Source organism: Microcaecilia unicolor, chromosome 8 (assembly GCF_901765095.1).
Source record: "Microcaecilia unicolor chromosome 8, aMicUni1.1, whole genome shotgun sequence".
In the NCBI taxonomy this organism is placed as follows: domain Eukaryota; kingdom Metazoa; phylum Chordata; class Amphibia; order Gymnophiona; family Siphonopidae; genus Microcaecilia; species Microcaecilia unicolor.
In genome coordinates this window covers 69,582,433-69,597,025 of record NC_044038.1, presented here as the reverse complement: position 1 = coordinate 69,597,025, position 14,593 = coordinate 69,582,433, and the positions used below count along the sequence as shown (strand labels likewise).

Genomic DNA, 14,593 nt, shown 5'->3' with positions numbered 1-14,593 from the left:
TCCAAACAGAAGTTTACCTGTGAAAGGTAGCTTGCTAAATATAACTGAGAAGCCACATCAGCTGTCCAATGCCTACACCAGAGTCATCGTCTTGCTTAGAGTGTCAATAATTGTCTGGTGTGGCTATGCACTAGAACTGGCTGGCATGGCTGCACACTGGAGCTGACAGCCAGAGCTAGATAGTGTAGCAGAATATGGGTCTGCTCCTCTTTTTTGCTGTTTGTACCACTGTACACTATGCATAGCAAGCTGTAGTAGGACTTGAACCAGCAACCTCTAGATCTCTGTGCTCCCTCAACTGGCTTTAAGCTATTCCTCTACTTTGAAGTAGCTCTGTAATATCGCTAGCTGTCCAATACAATGAAAAGGTGCAAAAGAGTAATAGAAGCATTTAGAGAAACTACAGCTAGTGGTGCCGCTGGAGCTGGTATGCAATAGTTTTGGCCAGTGTCAGTATGCAATACCAGAGAGCAGAGCTGCTATGGAAAACCAACACAGCTAACCGTCAGCACTGTAGCATAGCATTAGCTGTCCCAGTCATGCAATGAACTGTTTGTCTAGGCAAGCAATATCAGGAGATGAATTAAAATATGCCCCATTTGAAGTAGAGCCAAGTTCCACTGCTTCTAATATTATGTGCAAACCAGCTTTGAACCTGTGACCAGGTTGAAAGCCAGCTACCTTTCAGAATAAGCTATTCTGCTTCTCAAAGCACTTAGCACGGAGGTTCCCACTCTTCCATGGTTATCATGGAGACCAGGAAGGACATGGAAACAGTACACTAGCCTCAGGAAAAACAACCTCAATGTGTAAAATTTCTCACAGAAATATGGAGCAAATGACTCTATACTAAACTCCTTTCTAAGATGAAAAATGGAATACCCGTACTGCCAATTTATAGAGTTCTAGTAACAAAAAGAAGTTTCCACAAATGAAGTGAGGGGATCTTTCAGGATGGGATAAAAAAAAAAACTTTTTTAAAGTAACTGCCCTCTGTCAAAAAAACTGGAGGGACTCAAAGCTCTGTAAATGAAAGATATATAAGAATCTGGGAACACTAAACAGGCACTTTCAGAAGACCTAACACACATGGTGCACTGCCCTGATGCAGTTTGCTAGCTCTCACATTAGGAACAGCATTTAACCAATTCTGCAACCATAAGTAAAATCTGAATAACTCAACACAACAGTCGTTCCCAAACCTGGTCCTGGAGGCACCCCAGCCAGTTAGGTCTTCAGCATATTCACAATGAATATTCATTGTGGATATCCTGAAAATCTGACTGGGTAGGGTGCCTCCAGGATCAGGTTTGGAAACTACTGCATCATAGTGAAGAAAAAGGTGATTACTTGGCAGAGAATACTCCCCAAATAAAGGCCCCAATAATCAATTTGCTGTGATGATCCAAAACAGCACCCTAAAAATTGCACCGGAACAGCACGGGGAATTAACTCCCCAATGATCAATGCTAATAACATGCAAATTTAAGCCCTTTATTAGTGTTGGATCATCCTGGGAAAGTGCGGGAGGATTGTGCCTGAGCATGTGCTCAGGCACAATCCTCCCACACTTGTTTGACAGGTCTGGGCTGTCAAAAGCACTGACTGACCTGTCAAACACAGGGGCTAGAGGTCCATTAGACCCCCAGACCTCCCTCCCAAAGCAAGGCCCTGGTGGCCTAGTGCTCCCCCAAATACCCACATCCTCCCCTGGGATGGTAATACAGGGGTGGGGGGGGGGGGAGCCGGAGGTCCAGTGTATCTCCAGGCCCCCCCACCAACACCCAAAAAAATATACCTGGTGGCCCATGTGGGCTGCCGATGCAACCCCCCCCCCCACCTTTCCTCCCTAGTGGGCTAGTGACATACCCACCTGATCCCCCTGCACCTCAGCGTTATTGGAGGGAGAAGTACTCCCTCCTCTTTCCAGCACCGCCTTTAAAATGACAATGCGCTGGGCAGGGCTTCACCACCATATAAGGGATACACTGGGCTGAGTGCCGCCATTTTGAAGGTGGAGCTGGAAAGATGAGGGAGTGCTTCTCCCTCTTCCAATGCTGAGGTCTGCCACTAGACCACCGGTGGGGGGGGGGGGGGGGGGGGGGGGTTGCATTGGCAAGCTACTTGAACCACCAGGTTTTTTTTTCATGTGTGTGAGTGTGGGGGGGGGAGGGGTTAGTGGAGAGGTCGGGGAGCTGGAGGTCTGCTGGACCTCCAACCCCCCCCCCCCGTGTTACCATCCCGGGGGGGGGGGGGAGGGGGAAGAGGAAATGTGGGTGCTTGGGGAGGGCACTAGGCCACCAGGGCCTTGCTTTGGGAGGTGGTCCAGGACATGGTGGCAGTCGGGCTGACAGTGACAGGCTGCTTGACTGATTGGGGGGGTGGGGGGAGCTCTGAGCTGGTGTAGGGCTAAGGCGCTAGTCTATTCCTACGATCAGAGCACTGGTCTCTGATCATAGGGGTGGAATACAAGCAAAGTTCATTTAAATCTAATTTAAGGGAGAAACAAAAAAAAAAAAAAAAAGAAAAGAAAATTGATGATAGCTGTTTCGCTGTATTAGTACAGGTTTGCAATGTTAACTGCCTGAGTTATCTTGTTTAACATGGAATTGTTTTATCTCTGCATTCATCAATAAAAATTATTAAACCTAAATCTAATTTAAACGAGCTCTGTGCTATTGCATCATTCAGCGCTGTTTGTCCGATGATCATGGGGGCGCAGGTAAATGTGGGTACTAGTCCGGCACTAGTGGCCTCTAGTGCCCACGTTTACCTTTGATCATCATGATGCGAGTCTAAAAAAAAAGAGAAACCGCAGATTTTTTTTTTTTTTTTTTTAAGAGGCAGAAGAAGCCAAGGAGGGTAGAGTTGTTGTTTGGAGGGGGGGGGGGGGGGGGGGGGGGGGAGACCTGGCACCACCAGGAAAGCCTTGTACTTGGCAGAATATCAAGAACTTAGGAGTCCTTTTACTAAACTGCGGTAAGTGATAGCACACATTTACTGTAGCACGCATTAAGGCTACACAACCACATGCTAAAAACTATTTCTGAATTCTCGGAGGGGCGTATCAGCGCAGCCAGATTACCGTGTGCTGATTACCTTGGGATTAGTGCATGAACCCTTACTGCCCACAAAATGGTGGGTGATAAGGACTCGCACACTAATTTTTGTTAACTGCTGCACACTAATAGCAACATTAGTGCAGGACCAGTATTGGGAAAATTGGCCATTTTCTGGCTGCAGGGAAAAATGGCCTTAGAGCATTAGAAAGACCTGCATAAAGGTACGCTAAGGCCACTTTTTACCACAGTTTAGCAGAAGGACCCCTTATTGCGCAAATAGATAATATTGGTCTAAATTTTGGGCCACAGATTTTTCTGGTCCCAAAACAAAGAAACAGGATTCTGACATAACACCTGTTAAGAAATTTGTGCCTAAAATTAGGGCAAACATTCAGCATAAATGTTTTTTTGCACATTTTCAGCTAATTATATCTCAATAAATATGCATTCAAAGACAAGCCTCTTTTGCCTATGTTATCAAGCTTGCTATTAATAAGCTAGCAAATTATTATTTAGTTTGAGCATATTGTCAGGGAGGGAACTTACTACAACTTTCATGAAAAATGTATTATGCAAAGTTTTCAGTCTACTTTGAGTCAAATTTAAGAAAAAATGCTGAAAGCAAGAGCCTAAAAAAATTGAAATATTCAAATTTAACACCAAAACTTTAAACTAGCTGGGTAAATTTCAGGCTGCTAAATGTTAAAAAAAAAAAAAAAAAAAGACTCCAGACTTGCATTATATTACACAGCAATGCATAACTGTAAAAATTGCTTATATTCTAGTGACCCTAATTCTGCAACTAGAAGGAATCTTATTCTAAAATTCTGCAGACTGCAATGAGACCTCTAAGAACAGACTCAAAATGTAATCAAAATTAAAGATAGTCAGGGTCACGTGATGGCAGCGGCTTCAACGGACACCTGGAAGCTTGGCTCCGCTCCCCTGCTGGAAATAGCCCCTTTTATCGCAGTCCCCTGGAATGATTGATATGGATAAATCGATTAGATTGAGGCTGCGACAGTGATTCGATCTGTGGAGAGCTGGAGTGCTGGGAATATTCTGGTATGCTGGTGCGGTCGGCAAGCTTGGGGAAAGAGCAAGCTGCGAGCGGCATGTGCAAGATGACGTCCTAACAATGCAAATCCCTGGTGGCTCATGCTCCTGAAGATACTATCAGCATATCTACGCGCTATATGTCTAGCTTGTTAGACGAGAAGCTCGCTGCCCTGGATGAACTGAAAGACTCAGTGGCTGGACATGCGGTATGTATGCAGCAGGCACAGGAGCGCATCTCTGCCCAGGACCGAGTCCAGTTGCTGGAGGACTGATTGGGGGCACTGGAGGAGCAGCATAAGCAGCTAGCAGAGAGAGTCGAAGATCATGATAATAGAGGGAGACGCAACAACATCAAACATATAAACGGCGAGTGACCGTACTCACTCACAAATGCGCAGTAGAGACTTCCCTCTCTGTCCCGCCCCCGCATCAATACGTGATGACGGGGTCGGGACACAGAGGGAAACTGCGCTCCCCCCCCCCGAGGTCGCCGCCACCGGTAACCCCCCCACCTCGAGTCGCCACCGCCACCCCTCCACCCGAGGTCGCCGCCACTGGTGCCCCCCACCTGCCCCGTCTCATCGCTATTCAACTTACATCTCCACAGCAGGCAGATCAGCTGAGCTGCCGTTGGCCTTCCTTCCTACCTGTGTCCCGCCCTCGCCGTTACGTCACACGAGGGCGGGACACAGGCAGAGATCGAAGGCCAACGGCAGCTCAGCTGATCTGCCTGCTGCGGAGATGTAAGTTGAATAATGATGAGATGGGGGCGGCGAACTCGGGGGGGGGGTGGGGGGGGGGAGCGGACAGCGGGCGACCCACCAGCCCGTTTTAACGGGCTCAACGGCTAGTTTGTAAATAGGATTGCCGGAGTCCATCAAGGATGCAGATTTAAGAGATAATGGAGTGATGGTTACCTGAGGCGGTCGGGCTCCCTATTGATGCAGGCCCGTGCACGTGGGAAAGAGCTCATCGTGTTGGGAACAGAAGAGAAGATGGTGCTAGGCCGTGCCCTGTTATCGCCCGCTATCTTAACTATGCTGTTAAAGCACGGATCTTGGAGTTCTTTAAATGAGTGCGCTCTCTGGACTATAAGGGCTCCAACTTATTGCTGTTCCAAGATTACTCCCTGAAAGTCTCCAAGCAGCGCCCTTTTGCACTCAATTGCTCAATAAGGGAATCAAGTTCGCGTTCCAGTACCCGGCTAAGGTGTGGCTGATCCATAACCGCACTCTGGTCCTCACATCTGCTGTGGAGCTGCGTGCCTTCATTGAACAGCTGCCACCTTCCTGAATCTGCGAGTTGTTGTTATTAGCATTCAACATGATACTACTGATGGGTTGCTCTATTATATGGTGCTTCCCGCGTATTCCTGGCCAAGTAGATGTTCCGAGGCAAGGCCACATCAGTTCTGAAAGCATATAATGAGAACGTCATGTTTGGGCGCATATGCTATATGGCCCACAATAGCTCTTTGTTGTGATTTTAAAATGTTTACTGAATTTTTAACATGTTAGATCATGGGGATCTGTTTCCTAAGGCTGCTAGATGTGGGGGGTTTCAATGGGTATGTGTTTATCTGCTTATATGGGGTAGAGGGGGGAGCATGGAAGAGTTAAAGAAATACTTTGGATGGGAGGAGCTGGGGTGGAGTGCAGGAACGGAGGGTTTATGGTGGGAGGCAGGGGGCTTTGGAGCTGGGTGGGGTTGCTGATTATGGTGGGGGGGTTTGGGGTGTTTGCTGGTTATGCGGTCTGGAGTTGCTTGGGGGCAATTATATGGGGCATGTGTCTGGGAGATGGATGACTGGGGTGTTTGGAATTTGTATATGCTGGGGGGCATGGGGGGGGGGTGGGGGCCGGTGAAAGTTTTTCCGTGTTAGCGAGGGGCCTATGTCATGGTGTCTGCTGGATGGGATGGCTGCATAATCTAGGCTGGGACGCCATCCTCGGTCTTCGAAAGCTGAGAGTGTTTTTTGTAGTTTGATTTTTTTGCTTGTATGGTGGGATGGGTGATTTATGGATTGCCACTCTGAATGTAGATGGCGTCACGTCACCTGTGAAGCGCAAAAAGATTTTAAACTATGCCAAGCATCTGCGGGTTGATATTTTATTGTTGCAGAAGACTCACCTTACCAACCTTGAACATGAGAAATTGAGGAAGGGTTGGAGAATTAGTGTATGCCTCTTATAATGGTAGACAACAGGGAGTGGTGATCCTCATTCATAAAAAAAATCGATTTTTTTATGTTGTAAGACCATTTCTGACCCAGAGGGGCGGTTTATAGTGTGGTTGGGGGGAAATCCAAGGGAAGAAGATAGCTATTTGCTCTGTATATGCCCCGAACGTAAACTCATAAATATTTCTCTAATCTGTTAGACACGCTGGCTTCACTCTCCGAGTACCCATTGGTGATAGGGGGTGATTTTAATATTATAGCAGATCCTGTTGGATTGCAACCCCCCAAAAGCCAGGCCCAGATGCTTCGAGGCCCGTGGAGTTAACTTCTTACAGAAAGAATTGAATCTATTGGATATCTGGAGAGTGTTAAATCCAGAACGTGATTTCACTTTTTTTTTCCCCAGGTACACAAAGTTTATGCCCACCTAGACTATATACTGTTATCTTCTTCCCTTCTGTCGGCGGGTAGGAAAGCTGCTTTGGAGGATGGAGTGGTATCAGATAATGGCATGGCCTGGGTGGAGATGGGTTTCTTCTCCTAGAATCGAAGGACTGGCTGGCAAATGAACCTCTCTCTTTACATGGATGATGATCTTAAGCAGTTTTTGATACAAGAATGGGGACACTATCTTGGAGATAATGATCCCTCAGATGTTGATCCAGTCACCTATTGAGAGGCGGGGAAAGCTGTCCTTCGGGGAAAAATAGTAGAGTACAGTGCCCGAAAAAGGAAATCACAAGATCAGGAACTGATTACTCTGGCCAGCAAGCTTCAATCTATCAGAGCATGATTGGTAACAGGAGGGTCAGAAAGAGTTCACCAAGAATATTTAGATATTAGACATAGGGTTCATTTTATTCTAATAGAGCCAAACCAAATATCACCTTCACAAATGGGGTAATAAGGCGGGAAAGCTTGTGGACAGTTTAGAGCCCCAAAACAAGGATAAGGGTTAAATCTGGGATGTTAACAAGCAAGGAGGAGGCCATCCAAAAAGCTTTTGTTGAGTGATGTGGGGAAAAGGGATAGTTTTTTCAGCGGGCTCAATCTCCCTACTTTGACTTCGGCTCAGATAACCTCAATGGCCCGATATCAGGTATGGAGATACAAGCAGCATTGAAGCGTCTCAAATTAGCGAAAGCACCAGGACCAAACCAGGAATTCTATAAAATATTAGGTCACCATGTTGTGGGCCCTTTTCAAGCGTTATGTTAAACTATTCCTGCTGGGGCAGGGAGTGGGGCAGCTGGCGCATGCCACTCATTGTAGTTCTCCCCAAGCCTGGAAGAGATAAAGAGCTTTTGAGCTCATACTGTCCTATTTCTCTTTTATTTTATTTGTTACATTTGTATCCCATATTTTCCCACCTATTTGTAGGCTCAATGTGGACATAGTACCGGAGAGGCGTTTGTAGACTCCGGTGAGAACAAATACAAAGTGATGTTATGGTAAGATAAAATTCATGTGGCATGGCCACATTTATTTGTTACATTTGTACCCCACATTTTCCCATCTCTTTGTAGGTTCAATGTGGCTTACATAGTGCCGGAGAGCAGTTGCAGATTCCGGTGTATACAAATACAAGGTTATCATTAAGCCTCCTGGAGTGTTGCATGGTTCCTGGACTGAAGAGTTGAATGGAACCTAGAATTAGGTTAAGTGTCTACCAAAAACCCCAACTGTTACTCCAGACCATTACCCATCCCAGCTTGACAGAAAAGGAGGATGGGAGAAAATGTGGGGTACACATGGCCTGAGAGTGAGCAGATGCTGTAGAATTGAAGCAGTGTGAGTGTTGGGGAAACATACATCAGAAGAGTTGAGTATTGTCCATTACATAGTTTAGTTTTGTTGTGTTGCAGGGATCAGGCATTTACGTTGGATCAGTGGGGTATGCCTTTTTGAACAGGTTAGTTTTTAATGATTTTCAGAAGATTAGGTGGTCGTACGTCATTTTTTTAAAATCAAGACCTTAAACTTTTTGCCAGTATATTGGCCACCAGGCTGGGGAAGGTACTGCCCATGCTAGTGCATTCTGATCAAACTGGATTTGTGCCTGGCAGGTATGCATCTGCAAATATTTGGAGAGTGTAATGCAGGCTAAGGGGGGATGGCCAGGAGATGCTGTTATTGCTAGCTTAGATGCTGAAAAGGCATTTGATACAATTTTGTGGGATTACTTGTTTTGGGTCTTGCCCCAATTTAGAATCATGGGAGGCTTTCTAATGGGAGTACGTGCGCTTTATACTAATCCCACGGCCCAAATTTTGGTTAATGGGCAACTTACCCCTTTCTTCACGTTGGAACGAAGGATGAGGCAGGGATACCCGCCGTCTCCCATGTTGTTTGTTCTCTCCCTTGAACCTTTGGAGTGCAAGATTCGTCAAGTCTACTGCCCTTCGGGGTATAAAGACAGGGGCTCAGGAATGTAAGATTAACTTGTTTGCCAATATGATGTTGATTTTTCTGGAGCACACTTCACAGGATGTAGTCGCCCTGGTGGAGCTTATTCAACAGTATGGTTCTTTTTTGGGGCTCCGGATTAACTTCATTTAGATGTTGGGGTTATGTACAAAAAAATGTGCACGATCGAATAGTTAATATCCGCTCCTTGTGTAGCAGATGGAGAGTCGCTTTGGTGAAGATGGTCCTATTGCCTAAAATACTTTATTCTCTTCAGATGATGCCCCTTTGGGTCACTAGAAAAGATGAGGCGCTGTACAGAGTAGTGACCTCCTTTATTTGGTCAAATCACAGGGCACATATACGATAATCCAAATTGATACGCCCAAGAGAGCAGGGAGGCGTAAACTTACCAGATTTGTGCCTCTATAATGTAGCAGCCGCGCTCCGCTGGTTAAATGAATTACATACAGGGGAATCCCGTTATGCTTCTGCATGCATCTGGGAGCATGAGGCCTCCCCTTACACTGTTTATAATGTCTCATACCCGGGGTGTAGGGAACACTCTACTGTCATTATTAAGGCCACTGCGTAGGGCATGGGACTGGTGGCATTCAAGGCTGGGGGGTGCTGTAAGAGCCTCGCCCGTTTTGGAGTTAGTGCAGAACCCGGACTTCCCTGCGGGCCATGGTTTTAGTATCTGGGAATTATGGCAACAAGAGAGATGTAGATATGTGGGGCAGCTCTTGGGGACTCTCAGAAAATGTGGAGGTTACCTGCTCATTTTCTTTTCTCATACCTCCAACTTCGACATTATATTACTACATCTTTGGGGAGGCCGGGGGGCCGTTGCCCAGTCTTTACGCAACTAGACACCATGTTTATGCAGCTCCTGGCTTCCTCAAACTTTCAGTGTGGTATAGACTGGGGAAGGAATACCAGGGCTCTATTTTTCACAAGCAGTTGGTGAACAAATGGAGTGACAGCTTGGGGGAAAGTCTAACTGGGAAAGACCTGTCAACTTGCTTTGGGTTAGCTTTTCAAATCACTCCCAATGTGAGGTTGCAGGAGACTCAATTTAAGATTCTGCATAATGTTTATATCTCTAAAAGTAAAGGGAAGTCTATGGCACTATGGGATACAGATGTTTGTGATAAATGTGCTTTGGGAAGGGGCATCGCGGTGCATCATTTTCTAGAATGTATTAAACTGCAGCTTTTCTGGTCTGATGTTTTGTCTGCAATAGAAGCCATTGTGAGAACTAAGTGTGAATGGACATATGTAACCCTCTTATTGGGTCTGGACTCTGCTCTGGGTGCTCAGGGACTTTTGAAGCATCAACAGCGATTTGTGTTAGTGGTATTGATATTGGCACGGAAGACAATACTTCAACATTGGGTGGGGAAAGACACCCCCTCCCCCGTCCGTGGCCGAGTGGAAGGCTAATATGACACAGATGGCCTCTTGGGAGCTGCTCCGAGTACCTCATCCCACGGGAAGCTCATTTACTTGGTATATGGACATCTGGAAACTGGTACAAGATTACTTACAAGGGCAGTCATCGCCCACCCAAGCGAGCACGGAAAGCAGGAGGAGGGGAGGGGGGGGGTCAATAACAGGAAAAGTGAATGGTACACATACGTGGCTAATTTTGATGTTGTTTTTGCATTACTGATATCTTTGCAGTTTTGCTTGAGGGTTTGTTTGTTTTCATATGCTTGTTATGTATACCAATTTCCAATAAAGATATAAAAAAAAAATAAAATAAAGATAGTCAAGTGGGGATGATTTCTTTAATTGGTCTACTTGACATGGATTGACCCATGAGCCAAATTAGGAAAATAAAGCAAAATAGTTGCAGCGAGATTACTGTCTACCAGAAAGACAAGGCCTAAAATAAAATGATCAAAAATAATAGTTAACGTGTCTCCGTTATGATGGCCCACTTAAACTATCAACAGTGCCTTTTAAATAAGCACTAAGAAATTAAGAACTTATCACTTACGTAAAAGCCAGATCCGTGTGATTTGCCCCATTGTATTTACAGATCTCTAGTTATTTTCTTACGGGAATCCAAACTATAAGTACAATGAGGCAAAAGCCAGGACTGGTTCAGCCTGTTTGCTATTGCAGAGTTGGGTGGGAAAGCTGCTTCTTCCTCATAGTAGTGTAAAATGTGCCATCCTACCTATCTTGAACCTCCCTTCTACTCCCATTCACCTTCTCGTGCAAAATAAAGCTTCCAATAAACGAAATTATAAGTCACACCACCACTAGGGCTGGGGCCACTACATAGCCATAGAAAAAGAATTTCTTCTTACCAAAGACATCCAGCGATTGTCTCCCTGCACATCAAGGACGGCGGTCGGCGTGCAGGCTGGATTCTTATCCCCATCGCTCATTCTCTCTCCAGTGCCAAGGCTCCTGCAACAGTGAATCGGATCAGAATCGACTGCGTTTCAAAAACAGCTCCGATCAAACCTCCATGAGCAGAACACTTTCCGAACAGAATGGAAAACTCTCAGTCACCACAGCCTGCACTTTCTACCTCATCACCGTCCCGACTCCGAGCGGGTCTCAGGGGTATACCATGGGCACTCGAACAGCGAAGGGAGGATCCGAACGTGGGCGTGGTGCTAGGCTCCGGTGGCCACGTACTCCCGTCCCCGGTCTATCCCGTTGCAGACTGAACTAAAGCTAGATTGGGTGTTCCTTCGCCCCATTCCACTCCTACTAGAAAATGGAATACATTGTCACATAACCACTATTCCCACCTTCGTTAGAACATCTTATTAAACCATGGGAAATGCTATTCTTGGGGGGGTGGGAAAGGAAAATAACATTCTTTGCATCCTATTACCCAGACAGCCTTGTACTTGACCCCATACCTCACCTTTACTGTAAGCCGCCGCCGGACGCGACAAATCTCCGTGTATTACAAAAACTCGCGTGCGTTGTGTTAGGAGGAAACCATTATCCGGAGAGAGATAGGAGTTCGAAACCACCTCCACCTGCTTAAAAAAAATCCTCACCCTGCAGCACCTAAGCTCCGCTACTTGAATCCTTGTGGTAGAAGAACCAAGGAGGTTTAATGATGACAGGAGATGGCAAGACGTCAAAACGTTGAAGCCGTCCCCCCGCGCGGCCACCATATTGGCCAGAACAAAACAATAGCAAACTTGTGATGTTTTATTAAACGTCCCAAGTTTTGCATTCTCTCTATTTGGTGGGGATTGGGAGATGAGGGATTGGGGAGTTTCCGAGCAGTCTGTAAATTGATATTCAAAATATTTTGTCAGTGCTTCAGAGTTTGTTTTGTTATTTGCAGTGTTGTATTGTGGATTTCAGTGCAGTACTCGTTGAGCCTTTATTTTTTCTTATGAGGACAATAAAGATATTTCTGCAGAAAAAGAAAATATTAAAGGCAGAGGGAAATGCACATTGCAAATAACAAAGCAAGCTCAGGAGCACCGACAAAATATATTTTTAATATAACCCTACCCTCCTCCCTTCACAGACCCCTGCTCGAAAACTCCCCAACGATCCCTAGGATGGGAATAAAACCTCACAACTTTGCTATTGTTTCCAATAGCAATAACAATTGTTTTGTTCTGGCCAATATGGCGGCAAGCTCCGCCCATTGCCTTCTGCCCAGATAATAGGCGAGATAGGCTCCTGCCGTCTCTCGTCATTAAAACCTCCTTGGATAGAACTAGTGGTGAAATAAAGGAGCAAAGTCTGACTTTTTCGCTCCCCCCTCCTGCGTGCTGCTATATGGGTTGAGCCGCCAACGGCTGTTTAATTTGTGGTGCGCGCGCCATTGGGAGTGCAGTTGATTTGTATATATTTTCTCAGCCAGGAACAGGATTGCTACTTTTTAAAAACGTAATAGCTTGTTTATAAAACTCATGCAATTATAAAAGCTTAACTCGTGTTTTTCAAGTACACCTACTTAAAACGTTTGTACCGGTGTGCTTCTGTCCGTTAGATAGTTGGACTGTACCAATTCTCCAAAGTGGGGGAGACAAATGAAAGAAATGTTCCTGAGAGCTGTAATTTTATCTTTTTCCCCTCCCAGTTCTGTAGTCATTGCTGAGTTCCTGAAGCAGCAGCTGGTCCCTGGGGTGACGTCACGCTCAGTCCCCTCCCCTGCGGTACTGTTTCGAGGTAGGAGGGCGTGTGCCGCTGGAATGGAGGTGCACGGCTAACGGGCCTTCGACAAACCACAAGCCGAGAGTGGGTGCTACAGTGTAACGAAGCAAAGGGAGCATGTCAGTTAAGGTCTGACCATACCTTTAATCAATAGGTATTTCTTCCATCTTTTCTATCTATGGTTTTTCCCTCCAAACAGATACGGAGGACAGGCAGTGGCTTTTTATGGTCATTGCTGGATGGATAGGTGGGGACCATCGAACGGAGCTGATGCAAGAGTATAAGGGCCTTAGGGAGTCTTGCCTCTGCTCCATTAACTTTTAGGTTACTAGTTACCCGCCTCTGAGATTTTAATAAGTAATGCAACATTTATGATCACCCCAGCACCTTTCCTCCCAGAATAAGTCTGTAAGAGTGCATAATTGGGCCTTATTCATTTAAATAGGAAACTTTGTTTCATATATATTTATTTCCCATATCATGATGATGGGGGGGGGGGGGGCGGGGAGGGTTCCTGGTTTTTAGGATTTTTTTTTTTAACCCTGAATGAAGGTACTCTGTTGTTCTTTGGAAGCTGCTCTCCTAGGTAACTTTCTAGTTTGCCTAATGGTTAAGCTGGCCCCAAGAAGCAGGCTCATTTTTTTGTCTTGATATCTTAAGATCAAGTCCATCTGACTGTCATAGATTTTTTTTTTTTTTTTTTTTTTGTGGGGGTAACCTAAAAGTCAATCAACACAGGAATCTTTTACTGTAAGGGTCTGTGATTTTGGATGCAGCATGTACTTTGAAAGCCAGTTTTACTGCTGGGGATGGAAGAATCAAAGAAAGGGAGATGGTGCCAATAGCAGGGAGTGGAGGAAAGAGAAGAGAGAAAAAATGGTTATCATGGATGGAAGGGAAGAAATGGTGGTGCCCATGGAGAGGGAGATGGTGCCTGGGGAGAGAGGTGTAAACGACTATGTGTACATACTAAATTTATTTCAACCCTTTTACATTTGGATCATACGATTAAAAAATTTTATTGTGATTAATCACATAATTAACATTTTAAATTGATTGTGCTATCCCAGTCATTACATCTTTTATCTCAAGATTTTTAGGAATGGGGGTTAAGATGTTGCCCCCAGCTCTTGGGAAGGAACCATTTAGAAAAGTCTGTGTTAAATATTTGACAAACTATATCACAAACTCATAAGAGACATTTTTCATCAAATATGTTGGACAATTTTGTAGTGAACAATGAGAAGAAAAGAATTTTCTCATATATAAGTACATAAGTATTGCCACACTGGGACAGACCAAAGGTCCATCAAGCCCAGTATCCTGTTTCCAACAGTGGCCAATCCAGGTCACAAATACCTGGTAAGATCCCAGAAAAGCACAATATATTTTATTTATTACATTTGTATCCCGCATTTTCCCACTCATCGCAAGCTCAATGCGACTTATGATGCTTATCCCAGAAATAAGCAGTGGATTTACCCAAGTCAATTTAATAATGCTCTATGGACTTTTAGGAAGCCGTCCAGACCCTTTTTAAACCCTGCTAAGCTAACTGCCTTTACCACATTCTCTGGCAACGAACTCCTAAGTTCTCTGAAGAGGGAATAGAAAATTCCAGCCAACTTCTATCAACTGCAATACCATCCTCTCCTAACTCAATTTTTTCAAAACCAAATCTTTATTTTTCTGTGGATTCATAGTAGATCGTATTTTGTCAATGTTCCCTTTGAAA

The 14,593-nt window shown here is 45.2% G+C and overlaps 2 protein-coding genes across 5 annotated transcripts in view; one reads left to right on the top strand and one right to left on the bottom strand.

Annotated features, from left to right (window-relative positions):
• PAFAH1B3 (platelet activating factor acetylhydrolase 1b catalytic subunit 3) overlaps window positions 1–11,812 on the bottom strand; it is a 58,571-nt gene extending 46,759 nt beyond the window's left edge. The window contains exons 1-2 of one of the 3 annotated variants that reach the window (XM_030212243.1): window positions 11,739–11,812; window positions 11,028–11,130 (exon numbers count right to left, since the gene is read on the bottom strand). In XM_030212243.1, the coding sequence (XP_030068103.1) occupies window positions 11,028–11,108 (81 nt within the window). In that variant the 5' untranslated portion in view covers window positions 11,109–11,130; window positions 11,739–11,812. Of the gene's footprint in view, window positions 1–11,027; window positions 11,131–11,599 lie in introns of all 3 variants that reach the window. The other 2 variants (XM_030212244.1, XM_030212242.1) reach the window with 2 other exon arrangements.
• Window positions 11,813–12,471: 659 nt separating this feature from the next.
• The window catches only part of LOC115476748, an 86,520-nt gene continuing 84,398 nt past the window's right edge, over window positions 12,472–14,593 (top strand). The window contains exons 1-2 of one of the 2 annotated variants that reach the window (XM_030213319.1): window positions 12,472–12,591; window positions 12,785–12,987. The gene's annotated coding sequence lies outside the window, so the exon portion shown is untranslated. Of the gene's footprint in view, window positions 12,592–12,784; window positions 13,013–14,593 lie in introns of both variants that reach the window. The other variant, XM_030213318.1, reaches the window with a different exon arrangement.